Below are 13,477 nucleotides of genomic sequence, written 5' to 3'. Positions count from 1 at the left end.
GAAGTGATTATTACCAGCACAGGACCAATAAAAAGCTAACACTGCAGTCAAGGGAGGGCCTTACGGGGCCCCTCTGGCCCAAGGGCTCCGATGTGGTCGCAACCGCTGCAAACCCTTATTGCTACGCCCCTGACTGCTGCTACACACACTGCTCAACAAAGCCCCTTGTCAATGAGGTTCCAGGGGTCCCAGCACTGGATCGGTGGAGGCAAGGGGGTGGAGGAGGTTAATAACCATTTGGGGCATCTTTTTCCCTTCAGGTACACTTTGAAAAGGTTTGCTTTGAATACCACCCAGCTTTATTGACTGAAAGCATTTTAAATTCAAGAGTGAATTTTTTAATGTTGTCAACAAAACTTTTTTTTTTTTTAATTAGTCAATTACTAATTTAAGTGCCACGCAAGTGCCGGAACTCTATTGATCTATTAACCATGTTGGTATTAAATACATAAATAAGAAACAGATAAGTTAGTTTATCTGCTGTTACTGTACCAGAGCAGCATGCAAGAGAAAGTCAGTTTCCAGTTCAACTGAAGCGGTCATCATCATTAGTATTACAGGGGATTCTCTGAAGCCTGTGTGACTAACGTCTGAACGTGGACTTTACTCCCCATAAAGACATCCTCGCCTGGTTCATCGTGAATCGGTCCATTACTAGACTTGCCTGTGTCGTTTCTGTGAACTCCACCCTGCCAGTGCCTACGTCATGTATCCATCATAAAGTGTATATATAAGGGATCTCCCAGCATCAGCAGACAGACTTCTGAGATACCCAGGGACTTTTTACAATACAGAAAGAGAAGCACTAAAAAATACAGAAAGAGACATTAGGCACGCTGTGCTGCCCAGGACACCTGACGATGGGCAGCAGGTGGAAATGTGCTGCCCTTCTACTTATCGCCTGCTCAGTTTGTGGTAAGTGTTTGCATGCATTACAGCTGTGACTTGTTTTTGCTTTTGAACTGCAAGCCCCAGCATTGTTTAGCCTTGCTGCAGATAATGTTTTTGAAAACAGTGCTGTTTTTATTATTGTCATTGTTATTGTGGTGTATTTTTATAATGGTGTCACATTTACTTTCGCTTATATAGGCTTTTGAACAATGTACTGTCTCAGATGGGTTCATAGTGTAGGATCCCACACTATAGCCTTTGCCTGAAGGGGGAGTTAAAAAAGTAAGAAACCAAAGTACCTGTAAGAACCTCACATAAATATAAGATGAGCATATGGAATCAATGCAGATGATGATTCCCTAGCTTTTGTTTGATTCTGGGACTGCAAGGTGGAAATGCTAGCTGTTTCGTTTAGGCACATTAGTACTAGTTATACTAATAATAGTAGGAAATGAAATACTAAAAGTAGAGATAGCAATGACAGTAATATTAACAGTAGCAATAGTAGTAGTAGTAGTAAAAGTAAAAGTATTTGTGGTAGTTATAGTTATATCAGCAATAGTTGTAGTAGCAGTAGCATTGGTATTAAGGTGGCCACACACCACACAATTTTTTAAATATCTTTTCAATTCAAGAATTGCAATCAATTTTTGGGGGGTTGATTGTAACATTTATAAAATCTGACCAATGCACCACACACCTATGTCCACTATTTCTCCAACTATGAAAAAAAAATGATTGAAAACTCAGAAAAAAAAATACTTGGGTCTGTACATCAAGTAATTCACAATCTACCACACACCATACAATTTTTATAAAAATTGATCAGAAAAATCCAACACTCCTGATCTTCTTTTATTGAATAAAAACTGGAAATTCGATCAGAATTCTCGATCAAATAATAATAAAAAAAAAGCTTTTGATTTTTCGGTACAACCAATCATATTTATCGAATTGGTCTAACATTGGACCTTTTAATTGTTTGGTGTGTGGCCATCTTTAGCAGTAATATAAGTATTGTACGTTTTTTGTAACACTGCCAATAATAACAATACATGCTCATCGTATACTTAGTGTACCGTAGTCTTCAAAGATGTTATTTTTTGGATTTAAAAAAAAAATAAAATACATAAAGGAACAGTTTAAGGATGCACAGGAACCAAACAGCAGTAAATGTACTCAATCATACAGATAACTGTCATATGACAGCACACATTAAAGCTGTCTCTGTTGGAAATTGTCTGAAGGTTCCCATTAGCAGTATAACTTGGTTCTATATTTTGATTCGTTAATGTGCTCACGTGGTGTTTTAATTGGCTTCCTACTAAAAATTGGCCCTAGACTAGAATGGACATATGATTATGGTAGGGATTAGACTAACTGTCCCTCTGAGAACAGTTAGTGACAAGATAATATACTCTGTACAGCGCTGTGAAAGTTGTCAGCGCTATATAAATACTATAGATGAATAATAATATGTGCAAGGAAGCAATTAGTGCTATAGCTCAATTAAGAACGAACTTATTATTAAACATGTGCATGTCTGACTCTTTTGTCAAATGTAATGGAAATGTAATATTTTGGACAATTGTTGGACTTTTCTGTTACAATCACTTAGTAGTATCTTCAGCTGAAAATGGCTGGTTTGATGGACACCTTTGCACTATGAAGAAAGTGTAGTCACTGTAGGCATCTTCATTCTATCCTCAAAAAAAAAAAAAAAAAATCAGCACATATTGTGGTATGATTGAGAATCATAGAATCATATCCATCTCTAAAATGTACATAAATGTACATAAGTACTGTACACAATATATATATATATATATATATATATATATATATATATATATATATATATATATATATATATATATATATATATATATATATATACCATTAACAATTGAGACTTTTAGAAAAAAAATCCTAAAAGAATATTTGATTAATTTCTGTTTTTATTGGTCTTTTAGGACATATAATTTTTGGTTCAACTGCAGTGATGTATGATTTTATGAAATAAAATCACAATTTAGCTGGGATTAGCTCAGTTTTAAGGTGCGTACACACATGCGACTATAGTCGTTTGTAACGATCGTTCCCCGATCTTTACCAATGACGATCGTTACAAAAAACGAACCACCGACTATTAAGGCAAACGACGAACGAGCCAAATCGCTACAAAAAAAGTTCTGTCTCGGCGGATTTTAACCAACGACGATCGTTTGCAAAAGTAGTACATCGTTGGAAACGGTCGTTCGTACTAGGCTTGACATGCGCATTTCACAATTTCTCCGTGAAACTTCTCATTTTTATGCGCAGGCACAATAGTTGCTTTACGTGATGTAACGTTCGTTCTAACGATCAGATCGTTACACACCTTTTAAAACTAACTTTACTTAGGTCGTTCTTTCATCAATTAAAAGTTCGTTCGTCGTTCTCAACGAACGATCGTTGTCGCATGTGTGTACGTAGCATAAGAGTTTAGCAGATACGTTTTATATATCTAAATTGGATTATGTGCAATTAACAGCCAGTAGAGGGTAGCTGAAGCAGCATTTGATGAGCACAAAGAAATGTGGTCACACAGCTGAGATTAGGAAGTATTGCCGAGGTGCCAATCTGTTTCTTGATAGTCCACACAGAAGATTGTTACAGTAATCTATGTGGGATATGATGAGGGCGTACTATAGCATTTCTTTTGCATCCTGTGCAAGAAAGGGAAAATTTGGGATTTGTTTCTTTCAAACAAGAGTAGAGAGGCAGTGGTTTGTACATTAATGGGGCACTTGACACAAAAATAGTGGGGATGAGGTTATTACTTTGTTCAGCGCCACAGAATATGTTGGAGCTTTATAAATCAATAATAATAATAATAATTGCTTTGACATTGATACTCATTGTTATTTCAGAATGTGGAGTAGAAAGATAATATATACATATATATACAGTATATATATATATATATATATATATATATATATATATATATATATATCCTATATAATCCCCCTGTGTCTCTGCGTCCCTGTGTGTGTTTGTGTGTCCATGCTTTGCTCTACTGAGCATGTCCCGCTCTGACAGCCTTGAGACAGGAAGCAGGACAGGCCAGGCAAAGCCGTTAATTGAAGCACGAGTTGAGATGGGCGCGGCTATTCCACCAATGTATTTATCGGCTACATCAGTCTTTCACGGTGCAGACTGTATAATATGGGCGCATTTAATGGCTACGTCCTCTGCATCATCACGCAGAGGACGTGAGGTCAGAGAAAGGGCGGAAGTACCACAAGGGTACTACCGCTGAACTGCCCGCTGCCCGGCCTCCCTCAACGCGTCCTACTCCGACTCCTCCTCCTCAGTCACTTCATAGTGCCAGCCAGCCACTGCAGCAGCCAGCCACCACCACCGGTACTATTTTACTTTCGTCAAACTTTTGTATGGGGAAGCGGGCAGAGGGGGGAGCGCTAGCGGAGGGGGTGGGAGGAATTTCCGACCCCCCCCTGCAATCGGGGCATGCTCCCCCCTTATGCCTGCGACCCCATAGGGGGGCCGTATTCGACCGAACAGGGACCTGTTCGGCCGAACAGGGGCCCTGTTCGGCCGGGCATTCAGCAGTTCGGGCGGACCCGAACAGTTTGGCCGAACACCACCAGGTGTTCGGCCGAACTCGAACATCACCTGAACAGGGTGATGTTCTGCAGAACCCGAACAGTGGCGAACACTGTTCGCCCAACACTAGTTGCCATTGGCAGGTTTTGGTGAGCTGTATCAATTGTTATGTATAAAGTGCTTGGGGGGCCCCATTGTAAAACTTGCATTGGGGCCCACAGCTCCTTAGCTACGCCACTGTTTATGAAAAGCTGCTTTTCTCTGATACAATTACCGATGCACAATTACTCGGCTTTGATGTAGTAGACACAGGGCCGGATTTAAGCAAAGGCCACATAGGCCATGGCCTAGGGCACCACAGGATCAAGGGCGGTGGACAACAGGCTATAATAGGTGGAAGGGAATAGTCACCTGGCTACCTATACTTGAGGGTGGGGAGTCGTCAAGCTATCTATACCAAATGGAGGGGGGGGGGTCATCTGGCTTCTTATACTAGAGGGAAGGGGGGGGGTAAGGGTCTTCAGGATACCTAAACTGGAGGAGGGGGGGGGGGGGGGAGTGTCATTTGGCTATCTATACTGGAGTAAAGGGTCAATGGGCTACCTATACTGAAGGGGGGTGGATGCTGACAGTGGCCTTGGTTGGTAAAGAGAACAAATCCGTCCATGAGTAGACATGTAAATTTTTAATGTTTTGAGTCTACAACAATGCAACATATCAGTGCAGAGAAAAATAGCAACAGCCTGCATTCCTTTATTTACAACTACTGTAGAAAGCAGACAACCTACATCAGTGCATAGAAGTACAGCCTGTGCATCATTCTTTCATCTGCTAAATTGTTTGTAGTTGCACTGACCTGGATTAGATAGGGGCATCTGGTGCTAATTGCAGGCAGTTAAACATAGATCTTTCTCAGTCACAACAGGAACTAACAAAAGTTTGCTTTCTTAAACCAGAAAGAATTTGCGATAATTCAGGTTGGAGTGAGCTTGAGATGTCTCCCAGTGCATCACTGCTGAATATATGCAAATTAACCATTGTTACCCTTAGAAGCTAAACACACCTCCAGAACCGCTGGAATGCAATGATGTGTCAGCTTGTTAATTTGTACAGAGCCATAATAATCCAACACGCATACAGACTGTTTTGGATTGTTTGATCCTCATCAGTGCATGGCATGGATTAATTTGACTCTATGGAGTAGGACTGCCCATACACTCGTCAGATTGGCAGCAGACAGATAAGAAATGCATCTGATGATCTATCTGATGCGTTTTTAGAACATTTTTTACCAGGATAGAATTCCAATAGATTTCAGTTTGAAATCTGTTGAAATTCGATCTGATGGCATTTTTTTGCCATCAGATTTCCATTAAGGCCAATGCAAACTGATAAGCAATCTCATCAGATCGACCTAAATTTTCCACCCTGCTAGTTCGATGGAAATCCATCGAAATCGATCGAAATCGGCCGTCGATCGGTCGATTGGCCAACCGATTTGCGATCGATCGATCGATCGATCGACCGCGATCGATCGGTCGTCCAGAAAATCGGCTGAGTGTATGGGCTGCTTAACACCGAGAGGTACAGACTAACCAGCAAGCTCATGGTGACCCAGAACTCATTGGAGTGTATAAGGGACTACAATGGTCCTAAAAGCCCCCTTACTAAAGGTGCCCATACACTCGTCAGATTGGCAGCAGATAGATAAGAAATGCATCTGATGATCTATCTGATGTGTTTTTAGAACATTTTTTACCTGGATAGAATTCCAATAGATTTCAGTTTGAAATCTATTGAAATTCGATCTGATGGAATTTTTTTGCCATCAGATTTCCATTAAGGCCAATGCAAACTGATAAGCAATCTCATCAGATCGACCTAAATTGTCCATCCTGCCAGTTCGACAGAAATCCATCGAAATCGATCGAAATCGGCCATCGATCGGTCGATTGGCCAACCGATTTTCAACCGATCAATCGATCGATCGATCTGGATCGATCGGTCGGCCAGAAAATCGGCTCAGTGTATGGGCCCCTTAAGATGTTAAGAAAAACAAACGTTTGCTTTCTTAAAACAGAAAGAATTTGCGATAATTCAGGTTGGAGTGAGCTTGAGATGTCTCCCAGAGCATCACTGCTGAATATATGCAAATTAACTAAATAGACAAAGGTTTGATCTTCACTAAAGATAAGCGATAGTGGGAGTTAAATAGGAATGCTGAAGAGGAGATAATCAACAGAAGCTGAGACCAGGAGTGACCAGTAGAGAATTAGCGGAAGTTTAAGATGAGAGAAAAAAATATTGGCAGTGCAGTCTGTTTTAGCTTGTAAGGAATATGGTGTACTTTGACGGGCACATCCTCCTGCTACATATCGGTTGCTGAAAAGCCACTTGTTTAGCCTGGCATTTATGATTACATAACCTTTCACCTGTAGCTGCCATCTCCCAGTCAGTTGTTTGCAGCTCTGCCCCCTGCTCCCTGTAAGGAGTGCTTGATGCTCCCTACTACTGCCGCTATTTGAGGCTCTGATGTAGCTGCTTCTTTGTGTCTCTCTGCAGTGTCCTACAGCCACTGATTGGGCAGGTATTGTCGCAGGGACAGGACACACATCTGGACACAGGACGCACATGCCCTGCAGCAATTTTGAGATCGCCCTCTAGCTGCCAGCAATCTGGGGTCTGGGTTGTAGTCCTGTGGGTTACCTCATGCGCTGACACCACCACAGCGGATACAATTCATTGGTGGCTACAATGAGCATTCATTTAATTAATAGTTGTATGTGATGTATTCAGGAAAATAATAGAGATATAGGAGAAATATAGTGTTTAATGGGAAAAATTGAAAAAGAGAGTGTTTAACAGTGGAAACAAAAAGGGAAAGCGTATGGCGCTAGAAGGGAAAAAAATCTTAATTAGAAAGATTGTGTGGTTTAAGGAAGGCGCAAGAAAATAAGCAGGGGAAAAATGTGTAGCCGCAAAGTGTGCAGATTACACAGCATGCACCAGAAAAAGTCCCGATGCGGTACATTAACTTTGAAGGGATAGTCTAAGGCCTCTTTCCCACCAAGACGTTGCGTTTTAGGGGACATTATGGTCGCATAACGTGCCCCTAACGCAATGCGTGGGGGTGTTGAAGTTGGACGTCAGATTGAGCTGCGTTATGCAGCTCTCAAAGCAGCCGCTCCAGGTTAGTGATAGGAAGTCCGGATCTTTTTAAGGATTCGGATCATTCGAATCGGATCATTGAAAAGATCCGGATCTTTGTACCGAATCATTTGAATCATTTTACTAGGGAAGCAGACTGGGTGAAATGACTAGCAGGACAGGACTTTACCCGGGACTGTACATTCTGTATGTTCCTGTTTCTTCCAGACAGATATCCACTGTGAACCGAATCTTTCATTGTGATGATCCGGATGATTCGACTCACAAAAAAGATCCGGATCAAATGAACGATTCGTTCATGATCCAGACAACACTACAGTCCCACCAGGGGTCACCACAGTGCAGTGAATATTAATTAGCCATGTGGCTGGCCGCGGAGGAGGAGGGGAGACCTCCTCCTCCAACATTACTGAGCATGTGCAAACAGTCTAACGTGGCTTAGCCCAGTATAACGTACAGCATGCAGCACTTTGTTTAAACGTGCTGAGTTACTATGTAACGCAATGTGTGCACTGTGAACAGCACATTGATTTTACAGTGCTGTGAGTTGGGCTGCATTGTGGGACTTTAACGTCCCACTGTGAAACCAGCCTTAAAGAAAGATCTTCCTTAAATCATCTAAGAAGACAATTCAATCGATTATTTAATTATCAAATTTTAATTTAATTTGTCAAATTCAAACATGACAGAGTAAATGTAACATTAGGATAGATGTAAGATGTAGCGTTCATTTGAAAAAGCCGTTCGCATACAAACAATGAGCCGTTTAAATTCATACATGACAGTAAATGTAAGATTATGATGTAAGATTTCATCAGCCGCTATTTGAACACACTTCATTCGCTTGCATTTCTTTCAACAAATATAAGCCGCTCATTCCTAATACATAACCGCTACAGAATTCTGTAACACAATATACTGTATATATAGCCGCAGTATAAAATACACGATAATCGCACCCATTTCAGCTAGCGGCTATTTGAAATGTACGTGGGCCAGGGGGCTGGCTAAAAAGGCGAATGCGCATGCGGCGGGCGTTTGTGCGCGCAATCACGTTCGTCTGCGCGCGCGGCGGGCGTGCGCATGCGCGCTGACTGTGCGATGGTGGCGCCGGTCACAGGGGAGGAGGGAGGGAGGAGAGGGGAGGGAGGGAGGAGAGGGGAGGGAGGGAGGGAGTGAGAAAAGGGGTGGGTTCCGACACAGACCTAGAGCCCGTTTTTAAATCGGCTTAGGACTACTAGTCCTATATAATAAAATCCCTATGTCCCTGCGTACACCTGTCTCTGTGTAGCGTTGTCCGTGCTTTTTGCTACTGCACATGTGCGCAGCACACACCCAGACTCACAGGGACAGGAGGACGGGGACGGGGCCAGGGAGCCGAGCGGGTGGCATGTGAGCGGGTGGCCGGGTGTGCGGCGTGTGAGCTGGCGGCCAGATGTGTGGCGGGTGAGCGGGCTCCAGGGTGTGCGGTGGGTGCTGGTGCGGCGGGCGCTTGCGGCAGCGGGTACGCAGGGCGGGTGGCCCGCGTGCCCAGAAACACGGACCTAGAGCCCGTTTTTAAACGGGCTTAGGTCTACTAGTATGTATATAATATACAAGTGTCCCTGCATCCTTCTTTGTCCCTGTGTCTGTGCGTGTGCGCTACTGCTCATGTGCAGCATGGACAGCCGTTGGGACAGGAGGACAGAGCCAGGGAGCCGGGCGGGTGTGTGCAGTCGGGTGCGCGCACATGCGCACTGACATGCGGCAGTGGGAGAGAGACCTAGAGCTGTTGGCCGGATGTGTGGCGGGTGAGCAGGCTCCTGGTGTGCGGTGGGTGCTGGCGCGCGCGGCGGCGGGTGCGCGGGGCGGGTGGCGGGCATGCCCAGAAACACAGACAGAAACAGGGAGCCGGGCGGGTGTGTGCAGTCGGGTGCGCACGCATGCGCACTGACATGCAGCAGTGGGAGAGAGACCTAGAGCTGTTGGCCGGATGTGTGGCGGGTGAGCGGGCTCCTGGTGTGCGGTGGGTGCTGGTGCGGCTGGCGCTTGCGGCGGCGGGTGCGCAGGGCGGGTGGCGGGCGCGCCCTGAAACACGGACCTAGAGCCTGTTTTTAAACGGGCTTAGGTCTACTAGTATGTATATAATATACAAGTGTCCCTGCATCCTTCTTTGTCCCTGTGTCTGTGCGCTACTGCTCATGTGCAGCACGGACAGCTGTTGGGACAGGAGGACAGAGCCAGGGAGCCGGGCTGGTGTGTGCAATCGGGTGCGCGCACATGCGCACTGACATGCGGCAGTGGGAGAGAGACCTAGAGCTGTTGGCCGGATGTGTGGCGGGTGAGCGGGCTCCTGGTGTGCGCTGGGTGCTTGCGCGCGCGGCGGCGGGCGCGCCCAGAAACACAGACAGAGACAGGGAGCCGGGCGGGTGTGTGCAGTCAGGTGCGCGCGCATGCGCACTGACATGAGGCAGTCAGAGAGAGACCTAGAGCCCATTTTTAAATGGGCTTAGGTCAACTAGTATATATATATATATATATAAAACAATTAGTGTCAGAGAGGGTGTCTGTCTCTCCCTCCATCTCTGCATCACACTGTGGTAACTAGTAGGCCCAGCCAAAATACAGAGCAAGGAGAGTGGTAATAAGGAAGGATGTTTTGAAGACTGGTGAGTGGAATAATATCCATTTATTCAGCAGCAGCTGACTGGATCGAACATTTTATGATATCAGTGGATAAGCAAGATTATAAACCATATGCGGAAGTACCCCCTGTATTACCACTGCTGGCAGATCTGCTGATGATGACTGAAGATTGCTATTCTCTTTTAGATTGCTGATTTCGAAGTGAGAATTAGCAACTTTTTTAAATATATTTGATGTTAATGTTGATGTGTTGAAAAAACATGCACTTTTTGGTATTGAACTATGTATGGATCACAGTGAACTTCCCCAGTAGGATAGCATAACAACATAAGTGTATGGACATGCCTACTGGCCAGTAGTTTGGATGTGAGATCTTGCAGTCTATGATAGAGGTGATTGTTGGTGAGACACTTCAAGATCTATTAGAGTGTGGCTCATCCAATCTAGATTGTCTGGAGTGGGTGCCAGTGAGCATAATTAGTTCAGTATTGGTGGATCACTTTTAGTAATGTTTTTATTATATACTGTGTTTGATGTGCATTTTATCCATTAAAGACAAACAATTGTTTGTCATAGCGCAGATATTCATTTTTGTTTTGCTTAAATAGAACTTGATATAGGATTGGGGGTTTTCCTATATATTCTCTTTGCTGCTGGCTTCTATAAGAGGTGCGCTACAAATGTTATGGTTTTATACATTAGAGAGAGAGAGAGAGAACAAAGATGGTGACTTTCCTTTATTATTTTTCATATGTTGACTTTTGAAACTGGAAAATAATTAGTAGTACATTGGTATTAGTGATGATAATGACACAGGTGTTTACAGCAATTACTAGGTTTGGGGGGACATAAGTTAACTCATTCAATAAACCTGAGCCAGCGTTTTTTTATACTAAGTAGCAAAGGTTTGTAACTCTAGCCTGGGTGTTATGAAAACATAATGTGGTGGCGTCATGGTTGGTATTCTTCAACCTGAGTAATTAATTAGTAAAAAACACAGAGTTGGATTTACTATAAGGCACTGTAGGCACTTGCCTATAGGTGCCTGATGATGAAAAGGTGTCTCACTCTCCTCCCTGAGTGCCTCCCTCCCTCCTTCCCTATACAAAGTCCCGAGCAGAGAGAAAGTGACAGATTACTCACACACCATTCCACTGATGAGTTCTCCCTTCAATCGATGGCACCACTACTGACATGACAGGCAGCACTTTTTCACAGCCATGATAACAGTTATCGTTGCTTTGTGAATCAAGCCCATAGCATGCAGCCATATAACTTTAAGGCACGCAGTTGAAATAGCTCTCCCTCTTCTCTGCGCTCCCGCTGGCTACATATACTGGGGACATATACCCCTGGCTACTTATACTGGGGACATATACCCCTGGCTAGTTATACTGGGGACATATACCCCTGACTACATATACTGGGCACATATACCCCTGGCTACATATACTGAGCACATATACCCCTGGCTACTTATACTGGGGACATATACTCCTGGCTACATATACTGGGCACATATTCCCCTGGCTACTTATACTGGGCACATATACCCCTGGCTACTTATACTGGGGACATATACCCCTGGCTAGTTATACTGGGCACATATACCCCTGGCTACTTATACTGGGGACATATACTCCTGGCTACTTATACTGGGGACATATACTCCTGGCTACTTATACTGGGGACATATACCCCTGGCTAGTTATACTGGGGACATATACCCCTGACTACATATACTGGGCACATATACCCCTGGCTACATATACTGGGGACATATACTCCTGGCTACTTATACTGGGGACATTTACTCCTGGCTACATACACTGGGCACATATTCCCCTGGCTACATATACTGGGCACATATACCCCTGGCTACATATACTGGGCACATATACCACTAGCTACATATACTGGGCACATATCCCCCTGGCTACATATACTGGGCACATATACCCCTGGCTACATATACTGGGCAGTGGGCACATATTCCCCTGGCTACTTATACTGGAGACATATACCTCTGGCTACTTATACTGGAGACATATACTCCTGGCTACATATACTGGGCACATATACCTCTGGCTACTTATACTGGGAACATATATACACCTGGCTACTTATACTGGGTACATATACCCCTGGCTACTTATACAGGGGACATATATACACCTGGCTACTTATACTGGGACACATATACACCTGGCTACTTATACTGGGCACACATATACACCTGGCTACCTATTCTGGGGACACCTACAGGCCTGGTTTCTTCCACTGGGGACACCTATAGACCTGGTTACCTATACTGGGGCACCTATTTTGGGGGAACTGCTGCCAGATTAACTGTATTTTTGGGGAACCGCTGCTGCCAGATTAAGTGTATTTTGGGGAACAGCTGCCAGATTATATGTATGTTGGGGGAACCACTGCTGCCAGATTATGTCTATTTTGTGGGAACCATTGCCAAACTCTGTATTTTGGAGGAACCTCTGCCAAATGACATGTATTTTTGGTGAAATGCTGTCAGATTACATGTATTTTGGGGCTAAATACTACGGCAGAGCTCAAACTTCCCTTGCAGACCTTTTACACCACTGCTAAGGTCATGTATATGTGGCCCCACCCATAACCACACCCACATTCTGTTGCATGGCCACACACCCTTTTTGGTGCTGCGCGCTACGCGCACTGCAGGTCCCTCCTTACAGGGCGCATTAATAGTCTTTGTCCCCGGACACTGAAAGCACTAGTTACGCCTCGGGATCATGAACACCCAACATGGCTTACTTAGCTATTACCACAGCAGAATCCTTATAGCACACTTTGTTCTGTGTCTAAGCTTTGTCCAAGCTGCAAACCTTTTGTACGGTAATGTAGAGAAACGAATTAAGTTCATCATTTTCAGGAACATGAAAGGATATATCATGAGTAGCTTTGTTATAGTCAAGGTTATGACGTTTACAACTTAAACACGTCCTATTTTTCAAAACAGCTCCCTCAACTACTGAATTGTCCACAGATACCTGGTCAGACTCAACATTTGAAACAAGTACAGACAGTGTAACCAGTTTGCCAGAAAAATCAACAACTTATTTCTCTCCAAGTGGATCAGAGGGTAAGTCTTAATCAACAGGTGGTACAAGTATATATGTTGGAGAGTAAAATAACAACTGCAGTG

The 13,477-nt window shown here is 43.9% G+C and overlaps 1 protein-coding gene across 7 annotated transcripts in view; it reads left to right on the top strand.

Annotated features, from left to right (window-relative positions):
• The first annotated feature begins 552 nt into the window (after window positions 1–552).
• LOC137562594 (serine-rich adhesin for platelets-like) overlaps window positions 553–13,477 on the top strand; it is a 110,440-nt gene continuing 97,515 nt past the window's right edge. For 6 of the 7 annotated variants that reach the window (XM_068274085.1, XM_068274087.1, XM_068274089.1 and 3 more), the window contains exons 1-2: window positions 553–915; window positions 13,292–13,414. In XM_068274085.1, the coding sequence (XP_068130186.1) occupies window positions 861–915; window positions 13,292–13,414 (178 nt within the window). In that variant the 5' untranslated portion in view covers window positions 553–860. The remainder of the gene's footprint in view (window positions 916–13,291; window positions 13,415–13,477) is intronic. The other variant, XM_068274086.1, reaches the window with a different exon arrangement.

Source organism: Hyperolius riggenbachi, chromosome 3, assembly GCF_040937935.1.
Source record: "Hyperolius riggenbachi isolate aHypRig1 chromosome 3, aHypRig1.pri, whole genome shotgun sequence".
Classification (NCBI taxonomy): domain Eukaryota; kingdom Metazoa; phylum Chordata; class Amphibia; order Anura; family Hyperoliidae; genus Hyperolius; species Hyperolius riggenbachi.
The sequence above is the reverse complement of the archived record's forward strand: the minus strand, read 5'-3'. Positions and strand labels throughout refer to the sequence as shown.